Source organism: Drosophila albomicans, chromosome 2R, assembly GCF_009650485.2.
Source record: "Drosophila albomicans strain 15112-1751.03 chromosome 2R, ASM965048v2, whole genome shotgun sequence".
Classification (NCBI taxonomy): domain Eukaryota; kingdom Metazoa; phylum Arthropoda; class Insecta; order Diptera; family Drosophilidae; genus Drosophila; species Drosophila albomicans.
The window spans coordinates 16,500,755-16,516,017 of record NC_047631.2 but is presented as its reverse complement, the minus strand read 5'-3'; the positions used below and the strand labels follow the sequence as shown (position 1 = coordinate 16,516,017).

Genomic DNA, 15,263 nt, shown 5'->3' with positions numbered 1-15,263 from the left:
TAAAGGTATCGGAAAGAGGAAAACTTAAATTAGGGAACTTTGAACCACATGATTTCACACTTACATTAAAAATCATGAATTAGAATAGTATAGTTGAAAAATAATGCGTTTTACTATTCATACTTACTTAAATATAATACACTTGTACTTCGGACAATCAAAAGCTGAAAAGAGAAAGGCTTCCCAAACGACCCCTCGAACCTAACCATTTGAATTGTGCTTCCGACTTAGAGAATGGGTAACAAACACCATATTCGAGTAGCTTATTTGAAACAATGTTATTAATAATAATCATAAATTTTTTATTTGGTTTTATTCCGTTTGACATTAAAATGCTGCTAGTGATTTATATTTTTGATTGGATTTGAATAAATTTGCAATATATGCATATGCTCGCAAGCATATTTATTATGTACTCGCATGTGTGTATTTATGAATTGATTTATATTAACTGGTAGACGTCGAAAAATTATTTAGTTTATAATAGTTGCCATTTGTGTTATGATTTAATGTGTAATAGTAAAATGGCACACATACATACATTACATTAATATATATGTGTGCTCATATTTGACCATTAATATTATTATTTTTATTATGAAATTATCGAGTGCAGAGTGAAAGAATAATTACATCATATTATTGTTATAGAAGTCAGTAATCCCCTCCATATAGTAAGCATCCTTTGTGTGTGACTACAATTTTCAAATGTTTTGTATATAAAAATACTTCAGGATCCAGTTAGTTTATAGTAGATAGAAGTGCTCGAAAAAAGGAGCAATTCTTTGGTATAGTAATTTGTTTTTTCTTTAGTTTGTTTTTTTTTTTTTTTTAATATAATTTCATATTTATTAAATTTTTGGTACATAAATCTGTGTGTTGTGGTTTGATTTGCCTTAAAAATTTGTGTGTTGTTGCCGTAGATGTTGCTGCAATTTTCTTGTAGTAGTTGTTGTTTCTTGTTTGTTGTTGTTGTTGTGTATTTAAGCTGAATTGTTATAGAACTAAATAAAATTATAATCATATATATAATTTTGTTGTATAGTATATATATATACACATACGTAACTTAAAACAGTGCACGAAACTAAATTGATGTAATAGCAGTAATAATTAATAACTAAATAATTATTTTATACATTTTGTGCTTTGGACCGAAATATAACAATTTTGATAATTACTTAGTTAACAAAGATAATCAAAAGGCAAGCAACAAAAATGATCAAATATATTCCATATTTAAATATATATGCGTAATAACAATATTTCGATGTTGCCTTTCCTTAATTATATTTGTTGTTTTCAAGTTTTGTGCCGAAAATATCACATTGATTTTTTATTTTTATTTTTTTTTTGTTTGTGTGTTTGCTTTGTTTTTGTGTGTTTAGTTTGTAATCATTTTGAATAAGTGCCAAACCATAATTTTGCCTATCACAAAATGTTTAAAATTAATTACATAACGCAAGGACGTTCAAATAGTATTAGAATAAAGTTCTCAAATGGTCTGATGGATTCTAATTAGCATAAGTTTGTAGTAGTATTAGTAACTTACAAGAAGTAAGTTGTTTTTTTTTTTTTTTAATTTGAAATTAATTTTGTTTCGATTTAACATTGACTTTACTTAGCAACGTCTGATATGATTTTTTTTGTTTTTGTTTTGAATTCAACTTTGATTATATTTAAAGTTTTACACAAATTATTTAATTTATATATTTTTATATGTTGTTTACTTTATTTTTATTTTTTTTTTTGTATTTATCAATTAATTTTTATTCTTGTAGTTGTATTTGTATTTATAGTTTGTAGTTTGTATAAATATATAAGCAAGCTTATTAATTAATGTTTAACAAAAAATGTGAGGTGGTTCAAGTGGTTCGCATTTAGTCTAAAAACTTACAACTTATCAAGAACTTTAACCATACATACAAAAAAAAGGTTAAAAACACATTTACACGCTCAACTAAGAATCTAAGAAAACAAACAATTCAAAAATAAACAAACAAACATTTCAAATGATTTGCCATTTACTTATGTATGCGCTTGTGTGTGTGTGTATATTTGTGTGTATGTGTGTGTGTGTGGCAATTAAATTAACATAGTAGTAGTAGTAGTAGTTTCTATTTGATTTTCTTTAAAATTAAGCAATCCATCAACAATAAAACTGAAATGCATCTGAGGTATATCAAAATTTCTTCGTAGTTCTTTGAGTAATGTGTGTAATGTACTCTTTGCAAATTATTATCAATACGATTAAAATTAGGTGGTAAAATTAAACAAATTATATATACAAACATATACATACATATATGTATATGTGTGTGTGTGTGGGTGTGTGTGTGTGTGTATGCAAACTAAATACTAATGTGACATCTGATATTTATGAGTAGTACGAGTAAGGGGACTTTGACTGTTTTACATTTAAATTTTACTTTAACGCTTAACGTTATTTTCTTTTCTTTTTTTTTTGTTTGCAACTAAACGCTTTACATTTATGTGTATATATAGTATATATTCATCATATCATTATTATTTAAATTTGTAATTTTAATTTTAAATGTAATTATAATGTGTAGCATATGTGTAGGTTTATTTTTTTGTGTTTTCTTTTGTTTTGGATTAGGAAACAACACGCAGAAACCTTTAAAGTTTTTTGTTTGTAGTTCGATTTAACATCAATTCAAATTTTGCTTCCAATTTTCCAATTTCCTTGTCAAGCAACCGAAACCGTTTTCAAGTGAATATATATCGCGCTCTCTATATCTCGATTAGTCCTCCTCCTTTTTCATATCAGTGTGTTTTTATGCATCTTGCTCGTTACATTTGTTGTTGTTAGGAAAAAAGAGAGTTAAAACTAGCCATTCATATATGGTATGTTCTTTGTATTTATACTAAGCATATATACGTGGTTTTATATATTTATATCTGTACTTGTATATATGTATGCCTGCTGTATTATATTGTTATTTATTTATTTAGTTTTTAGTTTTTCTTTTTAGCATCTTCGGTTCTATATGTTTTGGGTTATTGCTTGAGGCGTTAAATCGAATTCATTTCATTGTTTTCATGTACAAGCGACTTTGGAGGCGACTAAATGCAAAGGATTACATACAGTAAGGATCTGTTTTTATACTATTTTTAGATATCGATGGATGTTCATAGGACTCCCGAGTCAAAAATAACTTACACTTTAGTAGGAAACGCTTTTATCTTTTTCTTTTTCTTTTAATAAATTTGCGCGCCAGTTTTCATTACTTTCTTTTATATATATTTATATATTTTTTTTGCTGTGCTTTGTAGTTGTAGTTGTTGGGATTTCTCTCGTTTGCTGTTGCATATCCTTATATCGAGGAGTTCAGCTTGAGCAGACGATCCGGATGCTTGACCCGCAGATGCGAGCGCAACGTGTCGATCCGACTGTAGGTGGCCGGGCAATAGGGACACATCGATCGCTGGGCGGTGTGGGAGTGAAAGTGATGCCAACGATTGGTGACCTCCTTGCCGCAGGAGCGACAGCGCCACATGGTGCCGGGATCGCGGGACGGCGTGAACATATTGTGGTACGACATGGTGTGATGTGAATTGTGCCCGGTGCTCGTCGGTGTGCTCGATCCGCCCAAGGCGGCCGCGTGTGCCTGATTATAGCCACCGTGGGCGGGGGGCGTGCCCCCGGCGCTGTTGTGGCCATTGTTGCCGGCGGCGCGTATGTAGTGCAACGGATTGTATTCGCTCTTCAGGGCCGCCGACAGATGCATCCCGAAGGGGGGCGGGGGTGGCGAGGCCGACGATGAGGTCGAGAGCGGTGTCGAGAGATGGTGACGAACAGAGGCGCCTGTGTCGAGAACGAGAAAGAGAAGAACAGACACACAACAGCCCGTCGAGCGGGACGAAAATCAGCCCAGAGAAATAGATCTTATTGTTGGTTTTTTTTTTTTTTTGGTTTTGAATTTGGTATTTTTTTATGGTAAGGAGATAGAAACAAAGATAGATAGAGATTGAGAGAGACAGAGACAGAGATAGAGAGAGAGAGAGTGATAGACATAAGGTAAAAAAAAAAAAAAACAAAATAGTATAATTCGTTTTTGTGAGCAAAATAATATGCTGTCAAAGGCGAATGAGAAGTACAAACTAAAGTGGCGTAACAAACTAAAGACTAAGTATGTAGATACTAATCAAAAAAGGGAAACAACAAAATAAAAGAGGAGAACAAAAACAATGTAGATATAGAGGTATATGTATACATATATAGTATGTATGTATAATGGGTGTGTGTTTTGGCTAACTACGATCAAGCAACTTAATCAACAAATTATGCGAATAAAATACAAACAGATTCACATAGATCAGATCATGTATGTATGTAGGACTATATATGGATAAGTAAGTATATTAAAAAGAAACTAACTAATAATAATATATATGGGAAAATAACTAAAACATACAAATCATTATTAATCTGGAGAATATGGGACACTAAGTCTCACATCTATTTTTTTTATGTTTCAATTCGATTTCCCTTTATATTCAAGCGTGCAAGTTTTTGATTTTTTTTTTTTTTTATAATAATAACTCAGTATTCTTGCTTAAGAATAGTTATAGAAAATATGTATATATATAGTATATAGAATGCCTCCGTTGCGTCTGCTGAAATATTTGATTTCATAGATTTTTGATTTTCGATATAAATGAAATTAGTCACAAATCAGCTGCATCAAATTATGATTAGATAAACAGTACATTGAGGTGTATATATATAGTAGTTTTTTATAATTAAGTTTTGAGCACAAATGTAAACACAATTGATCTGATGACAATACAAGTAATAGTGGTGTGTGTGTGTATGTGTGCGTGTGTTTGTGAGTAATTAAATTAATATAATTTATATTCTTTATTTCGTTTTTTTTTTGGGTGTAACTCATTTGTGCGAAGTATCATTTGATTTTGTACTTTGTTTTTTGATTTTAGTTAAACTAAACTAAGCTCAAAATGAAAACCTAAAAGAGGAAGATAAATATATAATAATCATACATAAAATATGGGTATATACATATACATATATATATAGAATTAATGTAAATTAAGTAAATTATTATAAAAGTTAAAGGTAAAAAACAGGAAATTGGGCCGAGGTTTGAAAATTGTTGACACAATTTCTATGTCAAATACGAGTATGATAATGTTTACATATGTGTGTGTGTGTGTCTGCAATTAATGGTGTATGTGTGTATATATATATATTTTCGAATATATATTTTCTTGTCTACAATATATATATTGTATATATGGACACCCCCTAAATCTTTGGAAGCACAATTCAAAGCGTTCAAAGTTCAACTCAGAAAGAAAGAAAAAGTTATCACCATTTTGTTGTTTTCGGTTCCATAAAATTCAATTTATTAGCATTTAAAATTTGTAATTTTAAATTTTAAATTGTTAAATTGAGTGTCGATTGATTTGCCTGTTTATTTTCATTTATCGTTTATCATTCACTTATATTGTTTATTATTATTATTATTATTTGTGTTCTTTTTTTTTTTTTTTTGCTCTTGAAGTTGTTGTTGATGAAATTAATATAACGCTGGCATTATGGGTAGAATGTTTATTAAAAATGTTTTAAAATATATATGTAATCATATATAAAAAAATTTTAACAAATGCTGCAATTTGCTTAGCGTTAATTTAACTGATATTTTCTCTTGTTTGTTTGTTTGTTGTTGTTGTGGTTGTATTTTTTTATTTTATAAATAAAACTAAAATTATTTGTATTGCGTTTTATTAATACAAGTTATATTAATACTTATGAGCTAAGATTACATTGAAACTAGTTAAAAGTTTATAACTTTTTCATATATATCGAACTGCAACAAATGCGCTAAAATTGCTCGGCTGTTAAATTAGTTTATATTTATTTATATATTATATAAAAAAACAATTGTTGTTGGCGTTTGTATTCTAAAGTCTTGTTGGGGTTAAGCAAAATAATAAATATGCATTTTGGAGGGCTCAAAGGTAAGGGGCCGAGGGTCGGGTATTAAATGTTTTTCTTTTCTTCTGTTTTATATGTGCGAATGAGAAGGTATGCTGTGTGTGTGTTTGTGTGTGTGTGTGTGTTGATTTTATCGAGTTAAGTTATGACATTTAAGTATTTGAAATAGACACAGAAATGTAGCGAAAAGTTATTGTTATCATTAACTAACTGCACAATACGAGTACTATTGGTATCGGTATATATTATATATAGTATATATATATACTGTATATTTATATATGTGTTGTGGAAAATTAACTATATATCAGATACATTCAACATATGTCCACATTCATAGTTCATAGTGATATGCTAACATTCGTTTAAATGTTTTTCTATAGTTCTACAGTATCATTATTTAATCGTAATTCATCAAATGGTTCGCTATTGAAATACCATACCATACACCCTACAACTTCACTATCAATTTCACTCCCCATTTTACATTTGCATTCTCATTTCCTAATTCTCCCTCATTACATTCACTTAAACAAAAACTAGTCATATTGCACATACATAAGTTCAAAAGCTGTCTACTGTATTCAGGGTCTCTCTATGAGGAGGGTTCTAATGTTTTTTGTTTTTGTTTTTTTGTTTTTGGGGAAGTTGCATTTGCATTTAAAGTATATTTGGATTTAGCACCATTTTGCATACCACAAATTAGATATCGTCGATATTCTTTTGTTTTTGTTTTGTTTTGTTTTTAATAATTAACATAATTTCATTTTGTAATGTGTGTAGTTTAGTTTAACTATAGTTATCACATCATATATAGATAAATTTCATGTTGTTCAACAAAGCAGAGTTAAAATATAAAACATTAAACAAATATTAAGTCGGGGCAGTATCTGATGTTGCATTAATTACTAAACATTTCATGTTACAAAATTAAAAATTAAAACAAATAAATAGTATTAATATGTAGTATTATTAACTCTTGAACTCTTTTTTTCTATTCTTTTTTTTCACTTGTTTTTTAATTGTTTTTGTGTTTGTGTGTGTGTTCTTTTTTTTCTATTTGTTTTTAGGCAATTCATGTGCGCACCAGATTGGATTCAACTCGAAAAACAAAGTGGCAACAAATAAAATAAATGTACAACAACAAAATAAGATTTACAGAACTACTACTTAGAGAATTTGTAAAAAATATATATAATATAATATATGTATGTAATATAAGTAAACGTATTAGAATAGTATATACAGTGGCTTATAAAAAAATGCTGCAAAATTATTAATTAATCATAATGTTAATAGAACTAAATTATTGATGTATGTATTTGTATTTGTATTTGTATGCGTGTAGACTGGATAACAAATTAAACACGCCCTCTAGCCCTATTCCGACACTCACATGCATTTACAGATTTGAGTTTAGAAACGTAATGGGACAGGGGGAGATGGGAAGTGAGGGGTTTGTGGGTCTCTGTTCCTTACTATAATACAGGGTAGGGAGATTAGAGAAATTCATCATTCACATTCACACTCACACTCAGTTACACGCATGTCTAGTATGTTATAAATAAATTAACATTTTATATTGGTTGTTGTTCTTGCATGTGTTTAAATGTATCTGTTATTTGTATATATGTATAATTTATTTAGTAATTAATAATAGGGCATCGTATGCATGTCTTCTTCCAAGTTTAACATTAAAACGCACAAATTTTGTACATAATAAATATTCTCAAATTTATGTTAATTTCTATGTGTGTGTGCAACTGGTCTAAAGATACATTAAATATATTTAAATTGATATTGTTTATTATGATATTTTACAATTCGGTATTATAATCAATACAGTTGACATTTATATTGTAAGTAGAAGAGTTAAAACATTAGCTGCACTGAAAATCTCGCTTTTCAAAATGTCTTACAAGTTTTGTGCCTTAGATTTCTTTTGTAAAATTATAGAAAGTTATTGTGTGTGAGTGTGTGTATGTGATGTGAGTATGTGTGTGTGCATATTAGTGTTAAATGCAACAACGAAACAGGTGCAAACAGTGCAGCCAATTCGATTGGCACAATACTTGCCCCACAGTTGGCACCAAACAGCAAATGGATTTAAATATCTAACAATTAGAGTTAAAATTGTTGTTGCCATATTGGGATTAATATATGTTATATATGTAATCTTTCTTTCGAAATGTTCTATATAGTATATTTTGTTGCCTTCAATCTCCATAAGTCCTCTGGTGGCTGCCTTGGAAACCCTGTTGTTTGCCTACTACAAGTTCATTATCATAATTATCATTTTTATTTCATTTTTTTTTGTTTTTGTTGTTTTCTGTAATTTGCTTTGTTATGGTTAAGTTGGCTTATAATTTATGTATCTATGAAATTGCAACATATGAATCCAGTTGAAACCATGAATCGTACTCAGGTCAGCTTTTGATTCCATTCACATTCTTTTCTTTTCATTTTCATTTCCATTTTTTTGTGATTTTTTTTTTGTTTTTTCCCTATATAATTGACAAATAAATTTGGCTTACCATAATATTTTGCAATGCATGGTCAACATTAAAGATTTCATTCAGTTAGTTCATTATATTTATATATGCTTAGTCTGAGTATCAATCGGTTGCCTTCTTGCTTTACTTGTTGTTGTTCTTGATGTTGCTGCTCTTGCTGTTGTTGTTGTTATTATTGTTGCCACTGTTCACGGTGGCAGCTGCCTGTTGAAGCTTCTGGGGTTGTTAGCATAACTGTTATAATTATTATTATTATGATTATGATTATGATTATTAGCGTTAGCATTACTATTAGTAGCTGTAGTAGTTGAAATTGTAGTTGTAGTAGCTTCCATTTGATTGGCATTTGTTGAATTGTTGTTGCTGTTGCTATTGCACATGGTTTCGTGGGCAACACGATCGCTGTTGCCACAGGTTGTTGTCAGCTGCTTCAGCTGTGCCATATAGTGATTGAAACTCTGCCTCATGCAGCTCTCCATATCACGTGGCTCCTCCTCAAGCTCATTGTCGCTCTCATCAATGACAATTGTTTGTGTTTGAGGTTGCTGTTGCTGTTGTTGTTGATGTTGCTGCTGTTGGTGTTGCTGCTGCAGCTGTTGCAGCCTCATGTTGCCGTTGTTTAGTGTTGCTTGCTGTTTGGCCTCATAATTTTGTTGATAATAGTTACGCGCATAGAAATTAAAGGGCGGCATTTTGTGTTGTTGCTGTCGCTGCTGTTGCTGCTGGTGATGTTGCTGCTGTTGCTGATGCTGGAGTTGTTGGTAGTTGCTGGCAAAGTGCGGCGCTTGTTTAATGGACTCGTCTAGGCTCCATGCACTGTAATTCCAGGACATGTACTGGTTGTATCATTCACTTGTTGCATTATGTTGCTGCTGCTGATGATGCTGTGGCTGCAACTGTTGATGCAGCATATGCTGTTGCGCCAGTGCGTGGGCATGTTGCTGCAACTGCTGCTGTTGTTGTTGCTGCTGCTGCTGTTGTTGTTGTGACTGTTGCTGCTGCTGTTGCTGATGTTGCTGTTGCTGCGCGGCTGTAAACGCGGCAGCTGCTGCCGCTGCCATTGCCGCTTGCGATGCGGCCGCTAGCTGTGTCGCCGTGGGCGTGGCAGCGCCCACTGTTGTCGCTGAGGCGGACATTAGGTTGTCGAACTTGCGCGTGTCCGGGTTGTACATGGGGTGCTTGAACTTGCAGTGAGTGCGCAGGTTGTCGCTGCGTGTGTACGTGGCGCGGCAGAGGGGGCACTCGAAGCGGCCGGGGAAGTGGACGTGGTAGTGGTTGCGTATGTGCGTCACGACCTTGCCGCACAGCTTGCAGCGATGCAGGTTGCAGCCACCGGAGAGACGCTCAAAGGTGAGCCGCATGTGCCAGGCCTTCGAGCCTGCATTTGTTTTTGTATTGTTTGTATTTCATTTTTTTGTATTTTTTTATATTTAATATGTATTTGCATTTTCAATTCGTTTTCATTTTCATTTCGATTTCGATTTTGTTTCGGGTTTTTTTTATTTTATTTTGGTTTGTTCGTTCAAACGCGTAAAGAAAAAAGAAGAGAAAAACAATGTTGTTGTTGGTGATTCACAGAAACAGAAAAATCATTTTTATAATTATTCTTAAGCTGTATAATTGGAATGCATTTTTGTTTTTTAGCATTTTTCTAGATTGTAATTGTAATTGTTTGCCCTTCTTTAGCATTGCCAATGGGAAAAGTGGAAATTACGATAAATTTTTGTTGACTAAACGTGTATTTAAATTCCATATGACGTCTTGACTGGGTTTTAGTATATGTATGTATATATAAGTAAGTATTGTATGTACTGGAAACTTAATTGTGTTTGCTTGGGGGAACCATGAGAGGTGTTTGTTTTTTGAGGGGGTAGAACTTGATTAGAGTTAAATAAGTACAAGAGAATTGTTTGTCATCAAAGAAATTCACGCAAAAATTTTGTTACACCCAAAAGAAAACAATTAGACAAGTATTTTCAATAAAATTTGGAATATGTGTGTGTTGACAATACGAGAAGGGAGGGAATTAAATCAAATTAAATGTACTAAAAGTAAGTAAATTGTGCCAAAACGCATCACGCATTGGCAAAATGATATTTGCTTAACAAATATTTTAATAATATATATGTAGTATTGTTATTATTTACAATCAATATCAATATCAATATTTATATAAGTCGAGAGAGAGTCGGATTAACTATACTCAATGATGGCAATTCAGGTGCTGATATACTTTGAAGAACCCAAACCAAATTATGTACGAATATGTAGACGATTATATTATATAATATATGCAATGAGAGAATATATATATTTATATTCTCTTTTCTTTTTAGTTCGCTTTTTAATATGCCGATTTGTTGAGAGAAGAACTAAATATTTATAAGTTTGTTGAATGGTTTAATAAATGATGAGTGTTGGTGTTGGTTGGTTGTTTTTTTTTATGATTGACTGTTATTGTAATTATAATTTGTTCTATTTGGTTTTGTTTTTTGTTTTATGCCGAAACCGTATTAGTTTCAAGTTGTACGGGGGCTGATTTGTTTATTTTTTTGTTTGATTTTTGTTTTTAGAGGGGGGAATGCTAAATGTATGAATATACAAAGGGGTTTCAAAGGGGGCCAGAATTCACGGGTTATACTTTTGATATAAACACGGAAATTATGTGGGTTGTTTATTTTTGTTTTTTAAATTACTACTGATAAGAAATTATATTAAGTTTATACATATTAATATGGTAAGAGAAAACAATGAGTAGGACAGAGAGAGAGATAGATAGAGAGTGAGAGTGAGAGCAGAGCCAAACATTGGGCCAATTATTTGGTATGATTAGCACATCGATATCGAACATATTTTCAACACCCCTCCTGCCTGCTGCATACAAATAATGAACAAAATCAAATAACAAGATCCTTCCAATAAACAGAACAGAGCGAGAAAGACAGTGACAGAGAGTAAAAAAGACGGAGAGATAGAAAGTGAATGAATAAAGAGCAAGTGTTTTTTTTTTCAATAATAACAAAAAAAACAACTCATAAGTAAAAAAGTATAAACATTTTTCAATCGTTTTTGGCCAATTCCTGTTTTTTCCAGTAATTTTTATAAAAATTTGAAATTTTTTCTTTTTGTATAGCTTTTTATAAGATAAAGAAAACACATAAATAAATCGAATACGTAACTTAGACATTTATGCATTAATAAGATATGTAAATAGTGTATATTATATAGTATTATATTTATAACTAGTGGAACATATGTAGCTAAATCATACTGATTACTTGTGATAACTTGAGTTTAATTGCTTAAGAAGAGCTTAGAAAATGAAACTTACCGTAAGTAGAAAGTGCGCTTGTTGCTTTTTTTTTAATTATTATTGATTAATTTAATTGTTTTACTTGAAATCGATTAAGTTTTCTTTTATTGGGTTAAGTTGGTTGATCTTGGTGTTAGTTCAGTACCTAGGGGCAATAGTTGTGATGTATATTTTTTTGTTGTTGGTTTCTTTTAATGAAAAGAACTGGAATTTGATTTGAAAGAGATTTATTAAGTAAAGTTTAAGATGTTAAGTAATGTTGTTGTTTCATATATATTTATATATATATATATATCTATATACTTTTTTTTTAAGTTTTTCTTGATTCTTTTGCTTTATCTTTTATGTAGAGTTAGAGTTGCATAAATTGATTTGATTTTTGTTTTCAACTACGACTAGCTGTAAATATAATGCATTTGAATTTGCATTTAAACTGTGTATAATTTTTATTGCTGAATATTTTTGTTTATTTTTGTTCCACTTTCTTAGCAAACCACTTGACAAATATTTACGAAATCAATTATGTATTGAAACTAGTATGCAACTTATAGACTTCGGTGGGTGTTTGCCAAAGATACGAGTACAATCATGAATAGAACGAATGAGTTCAATGCACTCCTTACATATCATAAAGTGCTCAAGGGCCCATTCAAATTTCTGCACTTTGTGGATGCAATTGAAATCAGACGTTTTATATTGAATTTTTAATTGTTGTTGCTGATTTAAAAATGACACAAACACTCTGGATAAAGTATTTTTGAATAATAATATTGATCTTAGGTATTATAAAAGAATATATTGCTTTTCATTATCGCTTTCTTTTCAGCTACTCATTAGTCTCGTTTGTTGCTTGCATCTATTATAATTTGTTTGATTTTTCTCTGGACGTTAATATTTGTTTATTTAAGTGTATTGTATATAAGAGAATCGTTAATATGGCACACAAATTTAATTATTAGTTAAAAACTCACTACAGCACATGTTAAATGTTTAAAAATCATCATAAAAAAAGAACAAAAAAAACAAAAAACTGATGATAAAACAACTGGAAACGCAAAGTTGTGGAATTCTAATGTAATACTTTTCAAAGTTTGCTCTTAAGTACTGGTCTCGGTATGCGGTATTTTTTTGGCTAATATTCAAGTACCATAACTGTTTAAATTGTTGTGTAAAAAGCATCTAAAGGTTATATAAGTAACAATAATAAAAGTCTTTTAAATCAACTACAAGAGTACAATAAAATACATATTTTGATTTAGCTAAAATCTGCTCGAATACCTTTAAATATTAATTATTACGTATTTATAGTTTGTATTTGAATTGTGATTAGATTTGAAATTGAAAACCTTTTGTTTTTGATTCGATTCAATTTGATTTGTTTAACTTTCTTCTGTTGTTTGTTTATCCTGTCATTAAGTAATATTTAAAATTTCTTTTTCTTTTTTTTCTTATTTTTTTGCGGTGAGCACTGAAGAAACTCTTGGAAACTCCTAGGGAGCTAAGTACGTATACGTAATTATAACAACTCGGGTTGTCCTTTTGCTGTTGTTGTTGTTGTTATCAGAGGGGGTATCGATAGGACTAGAAATGATCGACTAGTCGGTTATGGCTAACTATCTAAAGTGATCACATATGTACATAATGGCTGAAGAAGCGATCCTTGATGTCCGCATGCTTGATCTTGCAATGGGCCTTCATATTGTCGCGCCTTGTGAACTTCTGTCCACACACGGGACACTCATGACTCTGCGGTCTATGGATGTTGGCATGGTGCCAGCGATTCGACACGATCTTGTTGCAACTGACACACCGATACAGGGTCGGCAATGTGCCCGAGAGTTGCACAAACAGCGTTGAATAGTCGATATTGTGATCCCGTCGATTGGCTGCTGCTGCAGCCGCCGCAGCAGCTGCTGCCGAGGTGCTGCTGCCCGAGGCGGCGCTTGACGAGCTCGGCTGTGGCGAGAGGGGTGCAACGGCGGACTGATAGTGCGGCGAGGGGTGGGTGTGGGGTGACGCATGGTGGCCATGAGCATGAGCATAGCTATGCGCTAGCTCCAACTGTTGCTGCTGCTGCTGTTGTTGTTGCTGCTGTTGGTGTTGCTGCTGCTGCTGCTGCTGTTGCTCGTTGGGTGAGTGCTGCATGGCATAGCTGAGATGTGGCTGCTGCTCGCGATAGTTGTTGCTGCTGCCGCTCGCTGTCGGCGTGGGCGTGTGTGTGGGCGAGTAGGCGGCTTCCGCTTCGGTGGCTGCCACAATTGCGCTGCTGTGGCGTCCAAGGTTCAATGCCGTCTGCGGCGCCGTTGCCACTTGATGTGGATGATGCTGATGATGCAGGCTTGGATGTGGATGCAGATGATGGTGTTGGTGATGTTGATGATGCTGCTGACGACTGCAGCGTATGGCACGCATATTGCGCTCCTTGCACTTGTATTCGCAATTGTAGTTGCTGTTGTCCATGAACATCTCCGATTGCGGCAGCTCGTCATCGTGCGGCGCATAGATGATGGCGCGCCTATACTTTGGTGTTGCATGATAGGCAAGCGCAGCAGCTGCCACAGCTTCGGCCTCAGCCTCGTCCTCTTCGTCCATATCGTGATCATCCACATCCTTGACCACAGCCAGTGTCACATCGAGCCTGCCACAATCCCTATCTGCGACTTCAGCTTCGGTCTCGCCATCGACATCGTTCTCTGCCTCGTGCTTGCGGGCACTGTTAAAATATTTAACGCGACCTGCAAACATTTGCGTTTTCGTATTATGCGTTATCACTGTGGGGGAATGGCGATAGTTTTTTTTTTTTTGCCTACAGGTAAATCTATTTTTTGGGATTGCCGAGTGCGTGGAATGCAATGCCAGGCCGTGGATATTGCGCTCTCGTTTACATTCCATGCGCACAGTGGGCTCTGGCCAATTTGTTTTTGGTTTTTGGTAATGAACTTAAAGGTGTGCGGAATTTCAGCATGTTTGTTTTTTTGTTTTTTTGGCAGTCGGAAGAAGGTTGGTGAAACAAAACTCGCATATTGTATATTGTGTAGGCAGGTATTATTATAAATATTGTATAGTTGGTATGCAAAACGAATGGAACAACAGACAGCTACAAGAATTATTGTATTTCATAGTTTTTGGATTCATATAAAACATTTGGATAATTTTCGTATTTCATTTCATTTAGTACGTGTTCGTGTTCATATTATAGATATTTCTTTTTGGTTGATCAGGTTGAACATAAGGCAAAAAATGTATATATATATATCGTATTAAAAATCAAATGCATTGACAGTGGAAACTAGGAATAAAGCTGGCTGGCTAGCTTGGATTTTGTACGGGTGTTCTAAAGGCTTTTTGTTGTTCAAAATCATATTTCTTTATGGACAACAACAAAAAAAATAAGTAAGAAAGAAACGATCAAATTATAATTAATGAAAACGTGTGTTTGTAGCATCTTAATGTA

General features: G+C 32.8%; 1 protein-coding gene across 7 annotated transcripts in view; it reads right to left on the bottom strand.

Annotated features, from left to right (window-relative positions):
* Nucleotides 1–1,316: 1,316 nt before the first annotated feature.
* Nucleotides 1,317–15,263, bottom strand: part of LOC117575875 (sex determination protein fruitless) — a 108,824-nt gene continuing 94,877 nt past the window's right edge. For 5 of the 7 annotated variants that reach the window (XM_052007973.1, XM_034260310.2, XM_052007974.1 and 2 more), the window contains exon 7: nt 13,259–14,544. In XM_052007973.1, the coding sequence (XP_051863933.1) occupies nt 13,436–14,544 (1,109 nt within the window). In that variant the 3' untranslated portion in view covers nt 13,259–13,435. Of the gene's footprint in view, nt 3,830–7,608; nt 9,875–13,258; nt 14,545–15,263 lie in introns of those variants that run through there. The other 2 variants (XM_052007977.1, XM_052007975.1) reach the window with 2 other exon arrangements.